The sequence below is a fragment of the Charadrius vociferus genome, unplaced genomic scaffold, assembly GCF_000708025.1.
Source record: "Charadrius vociferus isolate BGI_N301 unplaced genomic scaffold, ASM70802v2 scaffold70, whole genome shotgun sequence".
In the NCBI taxonomy this organism is placed as follows: domain Eukaryota; kingdom Metazoa; phylum Chordata; class Aves; order Charadriiformes; family Charadriidae; genus Charadrius; species Charadrius vociferus.
The window spans coordinates 38796-58689 of NW_009646851.1; the positions used below are offsets into that span (position 1 = coordinate 38796).

At 40.1% G+C, this 19894-nt stretch overlaps 2 protein-coding genes across 3 annotated transcripts; one reads left to right on the forward strand and one right to left on the reverse strand.

Moving 5' to 3' along the window:
* Window positions 1-1248: 1248 nt before the first annotated feature.
* Window positions 1249-9913, forward strand: NIM1K (NIM1 serine/threonine protein kinase). Its single transcript, XM_009894179.1, has 3 exons — window positions 1249-1660; window positions 6813-7081; window positions 9164-9913. Exons 1-3 carry the CDS (start codon window positions 1369-1371, stop codon window positions 9911-9913), a joined length of 1311 nt encoding a protein of 436 aa, XP_009892481.1. The 5' UTR covers window positions 1249-1368.
* Window positions 9914-11423: 1510 nt separating this feature from the next.
* On the reverse strand, window positions 11424-18376 carry HMGCS1 (3-hydroxy-3-methylglutaryl-CoA synthase 1 (soluble)). 2 transcript variants are annotated; one of them, XM_009894181.1, is made up of 10 exons: window positions 17923-18375; window positions 17464-17589; window positions 16765-16929; window positions 15878-16046; window positions 15594-15764; window positions 14688-14794; window positions 14220-14345; window positions 13786-13949; window positions 13281-13387; window positions 11424-11549 (listed from the first exon to the last, which is right to left on the reverse strand). In XM_009894181.1, the coding sequence occupies exons 1-9, from the start codon at window positions 18368-18370 to the stop codon at window positions 13295-13297; spliced, it is 1569 nt and encodes a 522-aa protein (XP_009892483.1). In that variant the 5' UTR covers window positions 18371-18375; the 3' UTR covers window positions 11424-11549; window positions 13281-13294. The 2 variants fall into 2 exon arrangements, with proteins under 2 accessions (XP_009892483.1, XP_009892482.1); XM_009894180.1 differs by lacking the exon at window positions 11424-11549 and having other exon boundaries at window positions 11998-13387; window positions 17923-18376.
* Between the last annotated feature and the right edge of the window lie 1518 nt (window positions 18377-19894).

The following is a 19894-nucleotide window of genomic DNA, read 5'->3' on the forward strand; positions in this document are numbered from 1 at the left end:
TGTCACATGCCGTCTTCTAGCGTGGCACCTTAGGTGACTGTCTACCTTCCCTAAGCTCCAGGCATTGAGTTACTGGTCTAATTCTCTCCCCCTCAGTCTGGTGAATCTGCACGACGGCAGTGAGGTGTCTCCCGTGTTCGTCAGTCGGGTTGTGCTGCAGGATGAAAGCAGGGGAGGTGAGCGTGTCCACCGCCTGCGCTATCTCAAAGCTTTCGGGCAAGGCTCACTGCCTTCGGGTGCAGCTGCTTGATTAGCAGTTGCTGATCAACTCCCATTTTTCAAGGTTAAAGAAGAAAGGTAAATAAGAAAAAAAAATGTTGTACTGCTTTAAAAGTAAGTAATTGTATATTTAGAATACAGACTTCTTTGTGCTGCCAAACAGAGTTAAATTGGTGAAATGGTGTGTGCTGTGCTGTCATTTAGTGAAGCGTATGGCTGTTATGTAAAGGTTTTAATGACTTTCTTCATCTGTCTGCTTAGGAACACCATGCGTCTGGCAAAATTTTGAGAAGGCTCAAGGCGTTAAAGAAAGCTCATCTAAATAAAGGAGGGTTAACGTGACATTGCAGTTACTTAATCCTGTATTGTCCTGCCATGTGACTGCAGGGATACTGAGGCGCAGCGTTCTTTTCCCTGGTGCACAGATTATGCTTTTCCTGTCATCTTCCAGGATCAGTTGCTTTTCTAAACCTGCCATGAGGAGGAAACAGGGGAGCAACAAACTTTTTACAGCAAGGCTTCAAGGCACAGCAGCATTTCCAAGGCACAGTGACAAGCTCACAGGCTGAAGAATGAATCGAAGGCAAACACTACGTTCATCTCTTGGACTGGTACCAGAATCAAGGAGAACTACATTCTTAAGGTCAGCTATTCACAATGAACGGGAAGCATCTGGATTTATTCAGAGTAGTTAATCAGCTGTTTGTCTGAGCTTTATCTATCAAGTTAGTTTTCAAGGCAGCAAGCTAAAACCTGAAAATTTGTGTCAAATGTTTTGCATGTGTCAAATGTAGTGCATAGACAGTGAGCAACCAGCCACTTTCCTGCACAAAGTTTACAGTTTTAATTGCAAAGCTTCTTTTACCTTGTAGATGAAGAGATCCTGACATACTAAATCTGTTAGTGAGAGATGGATGTAAACAGCTTCCAGTTTTATCTCTGATTTTGAACACAACTCCAATACATAGATATGCCAGATTTGTTTTTGAAGTAATTTCCAAATTAATCCTTGGACTTTCAGTAAGCTGCTTTTTTGATAAGTTTTTCACAGTGTCCATTATGTGCAGGATTGCATATTCATACAGAATTTTCATTTAAACTCCTTATTGAGACATCTTGTTAAATGGGGAAGTGATTACCCTATAGACTATGACAACAGGATATATGAATGGAGGAAGTTTTGGAAAACACCACTATTCCAGGTGGCATCGTGAGGACAGCGGAGAAGATGATGGGCACCCGGAGTGCTTTGGAGGAGATGAAGAGAGCAGGCAGCACAGGCTGACCCCATTTGAGAAATTAATGCAGGATATGTCCCAGAATGAAAAAGTGGTGAAGGAATTAACCCTGGGAAAGAGAATTGGCTTCTATCGAGTCAGAGGAGAAATAGGAAGTGGGAATTTCTCGCAAGTGAAGCTTGGAATTCATTCTCTAACCAAAGGTAGGCACCACTGTGTGGGTCACCTGTGTGCTGAGCATCCTAGTTCTGTATGTATACAAACGGACCTCTTTGGGAAGAAAGATGCTGTCTGAACGTTAAAAATACATATAGATGTGTCTTTTTGGTGGTGATGTTGAGTGAATCTATACTCAAGGTCACAGATAAATGCTTAGGTTTGGATTAGGCTTTAAAGAAACCAGATAGCCGCTATTACAGGAAAAGTTCATATCTGCACTTCATGGAGTAAACGCATCTCATCCCATAGCTCAAACACTCCACATTTTGAAGTGTGGTGTTGTGCCTCCGCTCCTACAACTCGTCCTGTCCATCTGCCCTCTTCCCTGCCCCAACTCACGGACTGCAGGGCTGTAAGCGGTGCACCCCCAGGACAGCCTGTCTAGGCCTGCTCCTGCTCACAGACAGAGCTAGCAAGGCTTCCCTAGTTTCATCGCAAATTTTACTAGTATGGACAAAGCTTTTATTTGGTCAAAGCAGTTTTGGTGAGAAATTTTGTATCTGCTTTATGGGCTCATTTGCAGGTAGTTCATTACCATAAAAAGCTGGGACAGGGCTATAGGTGTGGTCTGAGCAGATGCAGGGAAATAACCTCTGGTACAGCCAAAGCGGGGTTTGTGTTGAATTGTCAATTATTTTTCTTTTTTTTAAGTACAGAAAAGCACCCTACATGCTGCTTCTGGCAAGAACTAGAAAGGCTAGGTAACTGCAATGAACACTTTAGTTATAGGTTCATCTGTCCTGTTTCTTCTGCCTCTGACTGTCTGACAATAATGGAAACTGTTCTTGTTTTCCCTCAGGGATGACTAGTTTTCTTCGCATCTTTGTACACTACTGTCTTGTTTTTTCTCATAGTCTTTTCTTTCCAATTTGATTGACTCTCCTTCCTTCCGTCATCTTACAGGTGAGAATGAGATACACCCCAAAGCCTTCATGCCATGTTATCTGTTGTTATTTTCTCTAAGCACCTCTTTCTGCCCAGACTGCAGAGGTGTGAAAGCTCACGTTTATCCCTCATGTGCAGCAGTTATTGCACTGGGAATCAAAGTGGAGAACTGATGGTATTTATTTTTTTCCAAATTTAAGCCTTCCTAAACCTAAGGGTTGCTTTAAGTGGGTGTGGAATTTTTGGTTTTCCTTGTTTCAGAAAAGCATCTCTTTTCTACATGGCCCACAGCAAGTTATTTCCTCTTCTGTCTGTGATTATTTTTTTTTTTTTTTCTTCTACAGAAAACTAGTGCTTACTGTCGGAGGAACTGCTACTTCTGTACTGGGAACAGGAGGAATGCTAATGAAAGGAAGTTATAAATTTGATCTGGATGAATCTTTTTACCTATTGAACTTAGGAGACAGGTTGCTTTAGCATTTGAATAGAGCTGATTGATTGAAAAATTTTTAACTTCAGTGAATACAGTAAGCTTGGACAAACTAAATACCAAAAACCTTTTTTTTTTTCCTTGAAAATGCTCTTTTTCACCAGAAAACTCTCAAATTATTTTTCTTTGCTTAGTAGCTTTTTTTGGTTAAAATGTTCACTGGGCAACGAGTTCATTTCTTGATATGAAGTTTGCAGCTGTCATGAGGTAGGAAGGATGAAGCATAAACATTTTCTGACTTATATGTCTGCCTTGAACTTAACTGTTCTCATAAAATACAGTATGTGGATAGAATAGGAACACTCACATGTGTGCACACACATAAGCAAATGCATGCATACACACACACCACCATCACCCACAGAGGATTCTGTTTTTTCCAATAGATGCACATAGTTGTGTTGATAATGAAGTGATGTTCCTGCACAGTGCTAATGAGTACAAGTCTTTTTTTTTTTTTTTTTTTTTTTCCGATTATATAAATACAAAGACTTCATTATTAATGCTTTTTGGGTCCCTGTAGTAAGGGGAGGTGTATATGTTGGGATGTTGTTCAGATCTCCAGTTATTGTCATAGTGTTAAGTTCTAAGCATGGTCTTGCTCCTTACACGTCACCCTAGTTACCCTATATTAGAAAAGGAAACAATTTTGTTCTTTACTAAGATGAGCTTTTGTAACAATTACATGTGTGTGCTGTTCTGTAGCCCTTGTGATCTGTTGCAGCAGGATATGAAAAACAAAGTTTTCTAGGAGGAAAACAACTGCAGCATCATACTGGATGAAAAAACTTATTTCTCTCATAAGAGCTGCCTTGGTTGCTTAGAGGATGAAGGAGAATCTTTGGCGCTATGATGTATATTGGGTTATTCAGGAGCATTGCCCACTTCAACAACTTGAATTTTCGAAAGATTTTCTTCAGAGACCTGTGGAGCTGCTTGCTAAGTACTGTTAGGTTCCTAAGCTCTGTGTAACCTTTATTTTACATACCTTCCAGCTGACAAATGTAGTGTAAGAGCACAGCTGAATAGATACAATTAAGAGCATCCAAAATTTACAGCTAGTAAGAAGCCAGTCTAATGTGAAACGTCAGTTGTAAAGGCAGGAATGTCCGAGCACCTAGGGGTTTTTTTGGTTTTTTTTTAGCATTTTTAACTTAGTTGTGTTTGTATGTTGTTTCCTTTGCCATCATAGCATACACCACTTCTTCCTGAAATGATTTCCCAACCTTTTCCTAACTTCTCTTAAGATTTCAGCTAGCTCTTTTCAAACATTGCCATGCACTGCACATAGTCAACCAAAATCTCTTACTACTCAGTTTTAGTATGTAAATAAGCTGCTTGCTAAAAACACCCTGCTGTTCAGCACTCCTGCTATGCAAGGGTAATACAGGATTTGTAAACCAAGCGTTTTGAAATGAGTTTAAAAAAGTAAAGGAAGGTGTCATTTTTTTTTACACTTCAGGTGGGCTGGTTTTCTTTGCACATCATGCATATGCAACTGCAATGATGTAGATTTAAAGGAGCTCGGTCCTGATTTATGGTAGTGTGTGAACAGGATCAGGTTTTTCAGTTCTAACACCCCCCTCACCCCCCTTTTTTTTTTATCCCCTTTCCTTTTAAAACTTTGCAGCAAAAGTGACCAGGATGAATCATAAATTCCAGCAAAAGGAAAGGGAAGGAATTTAACCTAGAAGAAACTTTTTTTTTAAAGCCCAAATGCCCCCAACTTTTATAAATCAAGATGTAATGATGCCATTACATAGTTAAGAATGTAGGAATTGTTATCTCTGTAGTATCTAAGCATTTAGTTGTGCAAATGTTACCTATTACCAGCTGATGCTCTTTCCTCTTGGTTTGGGTGATCAATACACTACCAATGTGACAAGGGTTTTAGTCTTTCACCCCTAGGTCAGCAGTCAGAGTTCTGCCAGGATCAGTGTCGTGTGTTGTCACCATTCAATAGCTGTGTTTCCTCTCAATTCACCGCCACCATCAGCACCATGCAGGAGTAGGTACCCGCTTTCCTAAGGGGCTCACTGGAAAGCATGGAGTAGGTCAGAGAGAAGCAGTGTGGGGAAGACAGACTGCCCTATACCCAGCACGGACTCCTTCTGAAAAGAGGCATATCAGAGGATAAATCAACACCTTTCACAAGAATCACATTTGCTTGGAATATCTGCCGCACTTTAGTAGGGAGATCAACTTAGGCATGTATGTTACTAAGAAAGCTAAATGTACCAAACATGGAATTTTCTTGATCTGTACAGATACATGCATATGTATCCTTAACACTTCCTTTAGAGATGTTGAAATACTAAACTTGAGTTAAATAACTTTGTAACATTAAGTAAAAACATTCTCAGTGCTTTTATACCAGAACACATGTACAAATGCAATAACCTTCTCACTCTTCTCTTAAAGCAACAAGTAAACAATACTGGCTTTTTTTTTTTTTTTTTTAAATTTACTCCCATGTAGTAGAAACCAAGGTGAAGGTGTTTTTTTTTCTGAAAGATTTGATAAAAGTGATTAATTGTTAGGAAATCTGTGAACGTTTGACTAAGATATTCTTGGGGGAAAAAAAAACCTTCTTCACAGGAAGAAACAGGTTTTTTTATTGCCATGATCCAGTTTAATTTTGCTGTCCTGATAAGTTATACAAAGCCACTGTAAACCCATTTTAATCAGACTAATCCTTCAAACACCAGCTGTATTCAGTAGAGTGAAGACAAAAGCCATAACCTACCAATTAATACAGAAACGTAAGGGCAATTATGACTGACCTGTTCATACTACTCTGAGCTACCCTGGGGATGTGGTGTAGCTGCAGATGCGTATCTGTGTTTTGTGGCCCTTGGCTTCACTGTAAATATGCTACAGAAACATGTAGAACTTCCCAGCAGCTTTGCTTTACCAGGACAGCTTAAGACACCTAGATTTGCTGTTTTACAGGATCCCTTGCAACTTACTCTACTTCACTGTTTTTTCCCTTCCTCAGAATAAGGTCTGTGTGTGATGTGGATTCAGGGCCCACTGTGGCATATAAACATAAAAATGTACTTTTCCTGTATTCTGTACAGTACCAAGAACTACTCATACATGAACGTGTTGGAAAAACTGGCACAGCTATCCTGAGAAAGACAAACCTCTACAACACTGATTTTGGTAACTGAGAACTTGTGGGGATATGGGACAAGAAGTTAGGGAAGAGCTCTGGAAATTGCACCAACTTAAAACCACCTCTCCATTATAACCTTGCAGGCCATAGCCAGAGCCCCTAAATTACCCCCAAGTTTGTCTGTCTGCTCTGAAACAAAGCACCTAAAGTTGACGCCTCCATTAGTCTGAAAGTACCAGGCTCAGGCCTAGCTCATCTGAAGAGCACTGAGCTAACAACGAAAGAGAAAGCACAGACTCTCTTTACCAGCACTGGACACAGAAAGCAGATGCTGTAACTGTGGCCATCAGAGACGTATTAGCTTGACAGCAGTGGTGCACGCTAATACAGCAGATGAGTTGATTAGCTCTTGCAATACTCTACCAGCCTTGAGTTACCTCAGCAGTGTGTAGGATGCCATAAATGGAAAGGGGCATGGGTGTGTGTGAAAGATTGCAGGGCTTACCAGGCCTCTGCAGCTTAGCTTATACTGATCAGAGGTGAAATTTTATTGCAATTCTATAGCCAAGCCTCGTTGTAAGGAAATAGTATTGCCAGTTGTGCCTTTTGCATTAACAACATGGAAAAGCGTTTTTATTTTCAGAGAGAGTTGCAATTAAGATTTTGGACAAGACAAAACTAGACCGGAAGACTCAACGTTTGCTATCTCGTGAGATATCCAGCATGGAAAAACTGCACCACCCAAATATTATCAGACTGTATGAAGTGGTGGAGACACTCTCGAAACTGCACCTGGTGATGGAGTATGCAGGAGGTGGGGAGCTCTTCACTAAAATCAGTACAGAAGGGAAGCTACTAGAAACAGAGTGTAAAATCGTCTTTTCCCAGATTGTGTCTGCAGTGAAGCACATGGTAAGTTGCTCTTCTTCCACAGGCGTGTTGCCCCTCACTACTCTAGCAGATTTTGTGGATGTATCTCTTGGTTTTCAACTAGTAGGTTTACTATTACCAGGACTTCAGGCCCATATTTCTGAAGAGCAAAACAACTAGAGAAGAGCTGTCTTAAAGGTATCTGAGAGAGCTTTCACATCCACCTTGACTTACTGCCTCTCTGTTGACAGCTTTTGGGAGGAGACTGAACTGGGAATACCTGGTGGGTTGAACCATCCCTTTAGCAACAGCCTTCTCTTGTCTGCTTTAAGTTGCTGTAGGCAACAGTTAACAAAGCTTCGTTTCTTCTCTCCAGCTATTTCAAAACATAGGATCAGCCACTCTTCCGCTAGAACAAAGTGTTCCAGAGAGGAGGCCTGTTAGGTGTTGCAAACATCCAGCTTACTTATTAATGAATGTGGGAGACTGGCACTTAAGGCGATTAATTCCTGGTCCTCTTTGGCACAAATCTGTGAAGTTAACACCCAGCAAGTCACTTCCCCTTGCCTAGTCTTCAGTATTGCAACTGGGTTTAGGATGATGCTATTTGTGTAGACCCCAAATCATCTTACAAAGGCAGAAAGGGAGCGATTAACTACTTCAGTACCATCTCCTCTGAACCTTGCACAGCGACTACAGCTGCTTCAAACAACAGCATAAAAACACGGGAAGACTGTTCTGCAAGTTTGAGAAGTAAAAGTATTTGTTAAAAGTTGGCTCAGGGTGCCCTCCCGTGGCTAATGTTCTACCACGTAATAACCTCAGACAAAGTCAAAAGCAAGGATGTTCCCGGTCCGACATCTAGAAACTGCATTACAAACTGCTCGTGGCATATATAAACAGTATGCATTTTTATATATTTTGACAAAACGATCATATGTCCTGTAAGTGATAGATTAGCTTCAACACCTTTTCCATAGGACAGGTGCTCAGCAGCTACTGGAACTCTTCTTAGCATTAAACCCAGACTACCAAGCTGGCCAGCCTCTTCACTTGTACACACAGACTTCTGCAAAACATTTTACTTTTCTAAGCCATCAAATCCAGGCTACTTAAATAGCATATCACTGCTGCCAGTCCACACGAAGACAGAAAATCCCTGCCTGTTATGGATGACAGTTTAGAAGTCTTAGGATGCTGAAGGGTTTCCTTATTGCCTCCAGATACACGCACATTGTTACTTCAAAGGGTAGGGCAGAGACTGCTCAAACACATCCATTCCTCCAAGTCATTTCAAAGATGAAGCTAAACCCTTACCTAATCAAGACAGGTACATCGCCTCTAAAAAGAGCAAACTCAGTTTCAGTCCTTGGCTACTACTTGCCATTTCTAAGGGAAAAAAGTACAAGTTACAGCTGTCCTGGTTTGAGGACGCCACGACAACAGCATATGTATTAATTTTAGATTTCTGAAACTATCGGACACCACTGAACTTGGTGTCTTGCAACAATGTAAAATACCACAAGGCAGAAGTCTGTGGTCCTTTTCTCCTGCCACCATCAGTTCCTGACAGGACTTTAGATCACACAACAGAATTGTAGCAACTTAATTTATCTGTGATTATGCTCACTTGGTGAACTAAATGGTTTCATGTCATAAGTCAACAAGCTTACAATATATCCAAAAATGGAATCAGTTAAAAAGAAATGATTTTTTGTTACTTACGTTGTTACAGAAATGTAGTCATTGCAAAAGCAAGTGTTCTGAACTCTGAAAAAAAATAGATTTTTGCACCTGGAGATATCTAGTCTTGTGGGATTAGCCATGATGCCATCACAAATCTGTTTCATGAAAATAGTTGATATTTGTTAACAAGAGACTGCTACTCTTAAAAACCCCATCATCCTTCTTCCCATCTTCTCCACCTACTCTATTGTTTTTGTATCAGTAGAAAATTAAGTTAATTTTGTTTAAATAATATTCAATGCCATTGCAATGCTTATTTCTGACTTGGTCCAAAATAACTCCATTTCTTCTGTGTGGTAATTAATTGACGGTAACAGCTTGTCACTTGAGAACTTTCCTGTGAACAAACTAATGCCAAATTTTCTTCTTGTTCTACAGCATGAGCATAATATCATTCACCGGGACTTGAAAGCAGAAAATGTCTTCTACACCAGTAACACCTGTGTTAAGGTGGGAGACTTTGGATTCAGCACAGTAAGTAAAAGAGATGAAACTTTAAATACTTTCTGTGGCTCTCCTCCTTATGCTGCCCCCGAACTCTTCCGAGATGAAAAGTATGTTGGCATTTATGTAGACATCTGGGCACTAGGAATCCTGTTATACTTTATGACGACGGGTATCATGCCATTTCGGGCAGATACAGTGGCCAAACTGAAAAAGTGCATTCTTGAAGGGACATACAGTTTGCCTCCCTGCCTCTCGGAAGCTTGCCAGAAACTGATAAAAGGAGTCCTTCAGCCAATACCAACCGAACGATACTCTCTCAAACTTATTATGAACAGTGAATGGATGCAAGGAATACAGTACCCCAAACCTTTACAGCAGTTTAAACTGGATCCTAAGTACTTATCGGACACCAGTACGCTCAAAGAGGAAGAAATCGAAGTGAAAAGTATTCTGGAAGATCTGGGAATCACAGAAGAACATATTCAAAATAACCGGGGAAGAGATGCGCACAGCTCAATAACAGGGGTCTACAGGATTGTTTTGCACAAAGTACAGAAGAAAAGGGCACTTGAATGTGTTCCTATCATGTCCCATCCAGACCCCAAAGAACATGACTTGAGTAGAGGAATCAGTTCCTGCAGTGGGATCAAGCAGACATCCAAGCTGTGTTCTATTTTATAAGTTGCACTGCAGACTTTATGCTTGGCACATTTAACAAAGGGTTTTATTCACTTTTCACAAGTTCTGGTGTTACATTTTTTGTAATTTATGAATAAACCCAAAATGCCTCATCTCCCTTGCATTTCTCAAATCACCGTGAAGCGCTCAGAAACAGAGCTCTCATGCGTTTGTTTGTCCCTTGCTCTAGAGACATGATATAGCCAGTGCAAGAACCTCAAGTAAGTGAGACAGGTATGGGATCATTATGGAGGTCACCTTTTCGTAAAGATCAAATTGTATTGCATTTAACACACTTGGGAGATTTTCAGTACAGGCATTTGACAGCTGACTTCTTGGGAGTTTGTACCTCAGCTTGACACAACCATACTACTGCAAACCAACACAGTTTTTGCAGGGAACTACATTTAAGCAGAAAGCAGGCCATAATCTAAACTGCAAATTCTCCTTTAAAGCTTCTTCAGCAAATTAAACAAGATAAAATGTACATAATTTTATTTAATGAAACAGCAATGCTGTTGTTGACCATAGTTCCTAATTTGTCACAACTCAGAAAGGCGAATTAGGATATGCTGCTTTAACCCGCACGTGTGGTTGCAATTCCCAGTGCAGAGCTGGCTGGGCTACCATCTACTAACCTTCTGACAGCTTCCATCACCTGCACGATTCTGACAGTCTAGAACTGCTTGGACTCCAGTTGCACTCCAATAAAGAAAGATTTAAGCATACTCCAAAACTCATGTAGTTTTAAATTCTTGCTTTAGCACAAGGTATCAGTCAGCTGAATGCAACCACTAACAGAATCACTTTATATATTGAGCATTACAGGCTTGTACTAACTCCTGCCATACTACTTGGGCAACAAAGGCTGGCACAAAGCCAATTTTGATACTCCTGACCACTGCAAGTTAAAAGTTGGATAGCCCGAGAACTCCAACTGCTCTGAGCATCACCAAGATGCAGATACTCCGATTTTCAGCTTTAATTGATATTTTATACTTTAATCTTCAATACCATCAGCTCCAGTGCAAATGGTGGAAAAGTGGAGTAGCTGTCTTTCTGTGAACAGGCACAGGTGACATCCTAAGCTAAGAGTTGAGCCTGTATGATTTTATTTAAGGCAAGTGAACTACTACAAGGTTTAGAGAGGTACAGCTGGTGCTTTCAAATTTAAGGGCAGGATGGGGAGTGATGAGATCATTCTTGAAGGGACATACAGTTTGCTGTACAAACATTGACTTTAAAAGGAGTAATTAATGTAAATGAGCAACAGAATGACTTTGAAAAGCCACTCATGGGAAACTGGACTCAGTGAGGCTCAGGTAAGTACAACGCAAGAACCAATCCTCCTTCACGGTTTTTCTGAGGGGGATAAAACATACCATCTTTCATAAGACAGTAATAAAGATGAATTGTGTTTCATAAGCTGGGAATGAATTCCTCCACTATAAACAGTTTCCATATGAAAGCACTTAAGTTATCTTGAAACACAGCCCTGAAATAATGGCTTTGCACCAGCCTAAGAAACCCTTTCTTTCCACTTTTGTAGTGGACTATTAGGAAGAAAGATCCAGAAGGTCCACACAGCTTGTGAACCCACAACTTCAGGTTTTCACAGGGCCAGTTTCCTCTTTCTTTCCTGTTAAAGAAAAAAAAATGCATCCTGAAAACCCAACAAGTCAGCACTACTCCAGCAAGTTTCAAATATCTCAAACTTTATTTTAATAAAGGATCAACCTCATGGACCGTGAGGTCCCTGTGGTTAACTTTGTGCCAGTAGCTCCCTTCTTGGCTTGTCCACTGCCAGCAATGGACTTTGTTCCATGGCAATTTGTTTTTCTGGTACCAAGGTAAGTTTCGCGAGGGCAACCTAAACCAAAATACTTGCAAATGCTATCATCATGCATCATTGCTCCATCATTTTCAGCAGCACAAACAGATTAGTATTCGTAAATTTATAATAAACAACTATTTTACCAAGGCTTGACTGTACAAATACAGCAAGTTATCAAATCCTGGTGAGTGACAGATAATACAAACACGTCATTACACACAACAAAAAAAAATTGTAATTTAACAGACAAATCTTTTTTGCTACTTTATATTAGATAATGTAGCTTTGTAGAATTAGCAAGGAAATAAATTCAACAAAACTTCATTCTGTACATTAAGTCAATTTAAATATATATTACAAGCTTACAAGGCTCATGTCATAGTTCAATTCCAATCTGGGTTTTAAAAATCTCCCAGAATGGCATCCCCATTAGCATTGTATATCTACCACTTGCAAAATGGATAGCTTTTAGCTTGCATGTTGGGAGAGAAAAAAAAAAAAAAAGGAATAAAAGACCCCACTCCTACAATATTACCAATAGCGAGAAGGACTTCTAAGTACAAAGCCAAATTCCAAGTTAGAAATAGTCTTTCAGAAATGTATTATACAAAGAATAGCAAGAGGCCAGAGCTCCAGACAAAGTGATCTTGCTCCCTTCCTTCATTTGCCAATTAAAACAGCTCCATAATATCTAGAAGTTTTATTTGAAAATTCTGCTGCCTTAGATACTTCTACTAAACAATCCTGAAAGGTGCCAAACCAATGAATCCATTTCTTTAGAAGAAAAAAGTTACTACCTCCCTTCTTTTTCCTCTTTCCTCCCAGGCTGCGGTGATTTATAATGGAGGTATAAAACACATAATATGGATGTTTGGAGGAATTGCACCGTAACTAACACAGTGGGTCACAGAGTTTCTTGAAAGAAAACCACCTGTCAGTCTTGCCATTCTTGATCCAGTCATTTTGACAGGAGAGAGATTCTATTCTGGCATTGAATGTTACTAGGTTCTATACCTTTCCCAAAGCACTGGGGTGATGGGAGGTAGGCTGGGAGAAGAAAGGGAAGGTGAAAAAGAGAAGAAGTGCAGTATTCAGAAGATTGACTGTTTACTGTCAAGGCACTGAGAACCCTAACATTAAAAGCTTGGACTATTTTGCCACACGCTTGAGTACAAGTAGAAGTTAACAGTGTAGGCTTCAAGTCATTTTACATGGAAAGAGCAAGCGGAAGATTCTTTTTTTTTTTCCTATGTACAAAGACCTTGTAATAGACTACAGCTACTACTCAGCAATTAAAAAAAATTCAGACACGTTGAAGAATCCACACAGCCCTTGGCAAGTCCCTCCAGTATATTCATGATTTTAGTGTTCTGAAAATACTATATCAGCACACCGTATTATGACAAATCTTTTCAAGGAGCTTAAACAGTTTTTCCGTGCTCCAATGAAGTACTACTGTACACTGAAACTTCAGCACTACTGCAATCCTTTTTCTCTCTCCCTCACCCTACCCTCACACCTTGTTTCATTCCCCACCTCACAGAGGTATCTTAATGCTCCCCATTGGAAATGGCAACAGTAACGCCTTCAGATTCTGTTGTTGCAGGGATTCTTGGCACTTTCTTAGCAGGGCTTGGGATGTGCTAAGAAGAAGGGAAAAAAAACATTAAATACAGTTTTCTAGTTCACAGACACTCATACTTCACAGCTAGTCCAACTTTCAAACAACGTTCATGCTACACTGGACAGCTTGGTCTTAAGTCAGTCAAACCTGTCATGCTTCATGCAAACTGATTATGTGAAAAGAGCCAGTTTGTTCTTGATTCATTATTGTTCAGCTTCATTCTTGTTATGATGAAATGTACTTTTTAAAATCCCATGTTCAATTTTTTACTTCTGGCTTGTATGTTACATATGTTAACAAAGTATTGAATGCAACTTGTTAAACCGCTTCCTCTTTTAACATACATGCACATGCTAAGACAAGCACATAACAGTTCCACCATTTATATCAAACTTTAAAAGAGTGCTGAGTGTTCACCTCATGAACAACGCCTGGGTGGACAACTTCAACTCCTGCCTCCAGAGGTCCATCACCCATGAGCGGGCGCCGTGCATAAGTTCTCCTATGTTTTTCATCCACACGCACAAGGTACCATGTTCCCTCGAAGAGATCTTCAACCGAACACTGTGGAATATAGTTGGCTGTAAAGAAGCCAGTAACACACTGTTAGTTTGTTCTGGGCAAAGGTTTTACACAACACAGGCCTTTGCAGTTTGGACGTTGTAAGCCAGAAATAACAAGTCTGTGTTTTCATTTCAGCCATAACAGGCCAATGAACACAAGCTATTCAGAAGCAGAAAGGGTTGGACATTTCCTTCATTCTACGCCCTAATCATTTAAAGGCCAGGTGAATAAAGCGATGAGCATTTTGCTGTAAAACTAGGAATTATTTATATTTATGAAGATCTTACCCAAATGATGTGTTTCCTGTCTAATCTTCATGTTTTCAGCAAAGACATCGGGTGCAATACATTTTCTTGAGTCAAGTCTTGTTTTGAGATCAGAAAGGCTGGCAGTTATTTTGTCCAGTGCAGAACCTACAACATAAAACCATCATGTAAGGTAGCACCAGTGCTGAGAACTGCACACTAGCATGTTAACTTTTCAAGCCCATTCAAAATATTTTGCGTTACAGAACCTAAACTTTTAGTCATTCAAAAATATTGCCAATTACTCAATCAAAACTTTGAGTTTGAAGAATATTATTTATTTGCCCAAGGAGACACTTAAACATTCCCTGGAGCTGGAACATTTCCAGTTTAGCTTTACTGTCATTAGGCACTGCTTTGCAAGTTTACTTATGTGGATGGGTAGTGTAACAAGGCATTTAGAGGTGAGCTGTGCAAGGGAGTTAATTAACACATCTTCCTTTCACTCACCAGGAGTGGCATCCTGTGTAACTCTGATGGAATACAGTGTAGCAGCAAAACCAGAGCCATATGAGAACACACTGATCCTCTGTCCTGCCAGCTGCTCCGGGGAGTACCTGCAAAGCAAGCAACAATTGTTTGAAGTGAGAATTAAGCCAAGGTGCCAATTTTAAATAACTAGAAAGTGCTGTTAACTTAGAAAAAGCAGCCAGCATATACTGACTACAATACAAAATGTAGCATGTTACGTGCATAAATGATGACTTTTAAAAACACAATTTCAAACACTGCTGTTGTGTGAAGAGTTCCAAAGCTGCCTAAGGAAAACAGAGCAAAGAAATGCCGAGAATATGATTATCTAGATGGCAGACAGTTTTCATTCTTAAGTGACCTAAAGCCTAAAATGAACAACCACATTTTGGACGGCAAAGTCAGAATAAAGAAAAAAAATCCAAGAGGAATGTTTCAATATAAACTTGAAATGATTTTGTAAAACTCATTGCAAAAAAAATATAATTGTTAAGTAAGACTAACTTAATGTGGATTTGATTAAAGTGAAACAGAGAAGGCATTCTGATTCTCTTTTCCACTGCAGTGGAGTTTTTTCGGGGAGGATGGGGTAGGGCGAGGAGAAGGTTGAAGCTGAGAAAAGACACCACCTTACAAATAAGATCCTACTTTGGAAGGCAGTAAGTAGCTGTTTCAGATCAGCTTCTGACACAGAAATTTTGAATCTGCTTGTCACTTGAACTAATTGTGTGTGCAGAATAATGTTTTAACTTTAGTCCTGCTTAAAGCAATCTTGGTAGGAAAAGGGTTGCTAGACAGTGCTTTTACAGAAGACTTTCTGAAACAAAAATCTTTTATGACCTTACATATAAAAATCTATGAGTTTTTTTCCAATTTTGTGCTTACTGGGCAAGAAGAGAGGCAAGGCAACCATAGACTGAAGGGGTATACATATTTCCATTCTGATTGGATACAAGTAATGAAGCTTTGGTTTTCTGATTGAAGAGCTCTGCACTAGCTTTCATAAAAGCTTTTTCCACATCTCTGTCAAAATATGTGTCTTCAAGTTTTACATCCCTGTTAAAAAGAAAGTTCAGAAACAGTTACTAAAATAGAAGAAAGTAAAAGCAGACCTTTGATGTGTAACAAATTAAGGTCATACGAATAAAGAAGACAGTAGCTATTCTCACCTGAAAGGCTCCAGACCACTGAAAACACCGTTTGCTGTTTCTGGGTTCTGGTCACTGAGAAAGTCATTCAGCAAGAGTCTAGCCACAGATTTCTGTACCAGTTTACAGTAGGGAGAATGAAATATCATGAATCCAAAGTCATTCAAGGTGAAACGTCTGTCTGTCCCCTCTGGAAGTGGCAGAAATGCTGTGTTACAACTTATGTTTAGTACTCGCTTCAACTATGAAAATGAAATAGGGGACTGGCAGGATACCAGTCGTCACAACACATCAGCATACAAGACAACCGTTAGACTAACTACTGCTGTCAAGTTAATTTAAAACACTGCTGAAACTTCTATTTAAAAATTAGTTTCTTACTGATCTTTTGCACCAACTAACAATGTTTGCCCTTCTAAAAAAAGCTAAGTTAAACAGAATCTCTGTATTTCTACCCAGCATTTGGACATAATAATCTACTTCATTTACCTATCTAATCTTCACACCTATGCTTCTTGACTGAATTACTAAATACATGGTGTAAAAAAAAAAAAAAAATCAGTATTGTTACATAACATTTAAATATTAACCTCAATATCTTAAGAGCCTGGGTGGAGGGGGGGGAATAACAGGCTTTTAAGCAAGGTATTATACATAACACCAGCAAAAGCCTGTAGAGACTACTGCTTACTGCCTGTCAGGTACTTAGCTATACCAGAACAGAAATAAGACATTTCTTACAGGAGAGAGCAAACATTTCAATCACCTTGGAACACACAAACACAAAGAAAGGGACCCACATACTAGCCTTCAGACTGGATGCTAAAACTTGAAAATACATTGTCTGTGTAGTTATCACATTCCAGCATTCACCAGATCTTGCAGTATCATCAGCTGAGGCTACATACCCTTTTGCCACTGGGTGTGGATTTTGTTTCGATAGACAGTATAGCAGCGATCTAATGCACTGAGGTAGCACTGTATAGATAGTTTACCATCAACTACAGGATATTCAGAGACCATATCTGGTTTATAGAAGTCATAAGCATGCTGCATGTGGGTTCCACGCAACCCTGATGGACAGAAATGGACAAAAGTTGAAAGTTACTTTATTCGGCTGCTTTGAGTCAGTTTGAATGCATCACCTAATGCATGTGGGGAAAACCAATATTTGGCCCCAGCCAAGCAGGTCACAGCACTTCAGGCCCTTTAAGGTAATGTTTCACACAGTTCTCAATTGCTTGTTAAGTACGTAGGACCGAGTGTGACAAACACAAGTGACAATGATTTTCATAATTTCTCCATGGAAGTACAGCCCTGCGTACTAGTAGCTGCGTACTAGTAGCTCTAGTCCACTCTTTCTCAATTTTCTTGAAGAATCTCCAAGGAAATAAACAAATAGGAGCATCTCTAGTTGTTCCTTGCTGCCTCCTATAATGGGACTTGGCCAAGTTAGCTCAGAGCAAGAAGAGACAAAGTACAATTTCTGACATTAGCGGGAGTTAATTCAGCCCTCCAGCAACGCACAAAAAACAAGGGACGGGACAGCCTTCAGAACGGATCCAGTTATCTGGCCAAATGGTAATTTGTTTTCTTACAGGACTAACCTCTCTCAAAAATTAATGGAGCATCTGGACCAACTAGCATAGCAACAGCACCAGCTCCACCTGTTGGCCTGGCATTTCCAGTGGCATACACAGCTATGTCTCCAGCAACAACCAGTGCATAGCGTCCTGTGAAAAACACACAGAAATAATAATGAGAAATAGCCAACAATCTATCACATTTTAATATCCACCAACAATTCTTAGGCTTTGATTACAGAGGATGGGATGCCACATTTAAGTGGCTCTTCAGTCCTGACTTTCCTTAGCCATGTTGTTATTTTTTGCTCTGTAGTTGAAGTAGTGGCAAATGCCCAGAGTATTTAAGAAAAAGACTTCAGAAGAGGAAAAACAGTTTACCCTCTGGGTTTTATATGGTTAAACATGAACACTGTCATTATAAGGCAGAGTCCTAAAAAACAGAGGATGAGGTGACTTTTCAAGAAAACACCCTGAACTTACCATCCCAAGAACTGGACTCAATCCAATTAATAGCATTAAAAATAGCAGCGGTGCCTCCATAGCATGCATTGGTGGTATCGATTCCTTCTACATCTGTATTACCAGATTCTTCAAAGAGTTGCATCAGGACAGTCTTGACAGATTTTGATTTATCATTTATCGTCTCCTTTCCAACTTCTAAACACCCGGTACAATCATAGGAAAGGCTGTTCCTCTCCATGAGCTTCTGAACCACAGTCAAGCAGAGAGAATTGATATCCTCTCGGTCGGAGCAGAACCCCATCTTTGACTGGCCTAGCCCAATGGTGTATTTCCCAGCATCCACACCATCGTACTTCTCCAGCTCTGTCTGGTCAACATACTGAGAGGGAAAATATATTTCCAGTGCAACAATTCCCACATCTTTGGGCCAACAGGATTCAGCATTCACTGGCAGAGACCCAGGCATCGTGGTAGATCTTTAAGGAAAAAAAAAGAAAGCCACAAAACCAGCTGATTTACTTGCATCCATTTTCAAACACCTACTTTCACTTTCTGCAGGTTTACAGGGAAAGTTAGACTTCAGTTATTCTACAAGGTCATTTACAAAAGGAAAGCCTTTGCCTCTGGGGAGATTTTGGTCTGAGTGTACTGAAAACATCATTAGAAGTTTTGTAAAATTTTATATTAAGAAGTACTTTTAAGTGAAAATACAAATTTCAGCCCTGGAGATGAACAGATGTAGTTTAAGCCCAAGTTATTTCACTGAAGCAAAACAACATGCTTAACAAGTGTTTGAGAAATTTGTCTTGATGTTCATTATTCTACTTTTGCTTATACCCAAAGTCTCAACTTTACACAACGAAGCTAAAAACACTGGATTTTTGTTTTAAAACGTTGCTAGTCGAGAACTGAAGTTTAAAATTTATCCTTACCAGGAAATGTCTGCCTTTAAACAGGCCAGGACTTTTCAAAATTGTTTTTATTTTTAAATTAAGTGATGTTTTTTAAATTAAGTCTCTGTTTTGTTTATACTTGCAACAAAGACAGCAGAATTTTTTTGGTGTGGGTGTTGGGGTTGGGTTTTTTTTTTATTATTTTTATTTTTGGTTGCGTTTGTTGTTTGTTTAAAGCATACTCTTTTTTGGCATTCCAGAACACTGGAACGCCTAACACCAGGCCTGGAGGAATATTTCACAGGCTGAGATGAACACAGAGCAATTCTCCCCGACAGACCACGCTTTCTTATATTAACCCCGTAACTTTACTGTCACTGCACTTGAGGCTATATGACACTGCAGAATATACTGTATCCTATTACTATAACCCTACCCCTGTTACCCAGACACGCACCATCTCCCCGTACCGCGCCTTGCATCCTTACAGAGCACGTGTCCCTTTTGTGCCCAGCTGCCCCTACTGTCACGCTGACCTTACCTGACCTCTTCCATAACACCGTGATGAGCTGTATAATAAAGCTTTTATCTGCAGGAATGACGGCTTTGCAGGACGCATATTAAGACAAGTGTTTGGGAAACATTAAGTGTTTTCTGTTACAGGTACAGTCTTGGGTAAGACCTAAAGCGAGAGCCCATGGCTTGCCATTCATTTTGATTGCCTCACCAGCGCAAACCTTTAACCGTACCTATGAGGTACTTAAAATAACCTACTTAATTTTGAAGTATTTCTCTTGCAGCTTTTTATTCACGTTAAAACGTGTACACGGGAGAAAAGGGCTATTTAAAGCTGCCTACCGAAGCGCCGTGGAACAGCGGTACAGCGCACCGCCGTGCTTTTAAGCTAAAAAACAACTGATTTCGCTTTTTTTTTTTATATATATTTTTTTTTGCACCCTGCTGCCAGCCCAGCTCACCCTCCCGCGGCCCAACGGGGGCCTCTCCTCCTTCCTTCCCTGTCACGAAGCCCCTCACCTCAGGCGACCGCTGCCCGGGCCTCGCTGAGGGCACCGAGCCCACACACACACAACCCCCCC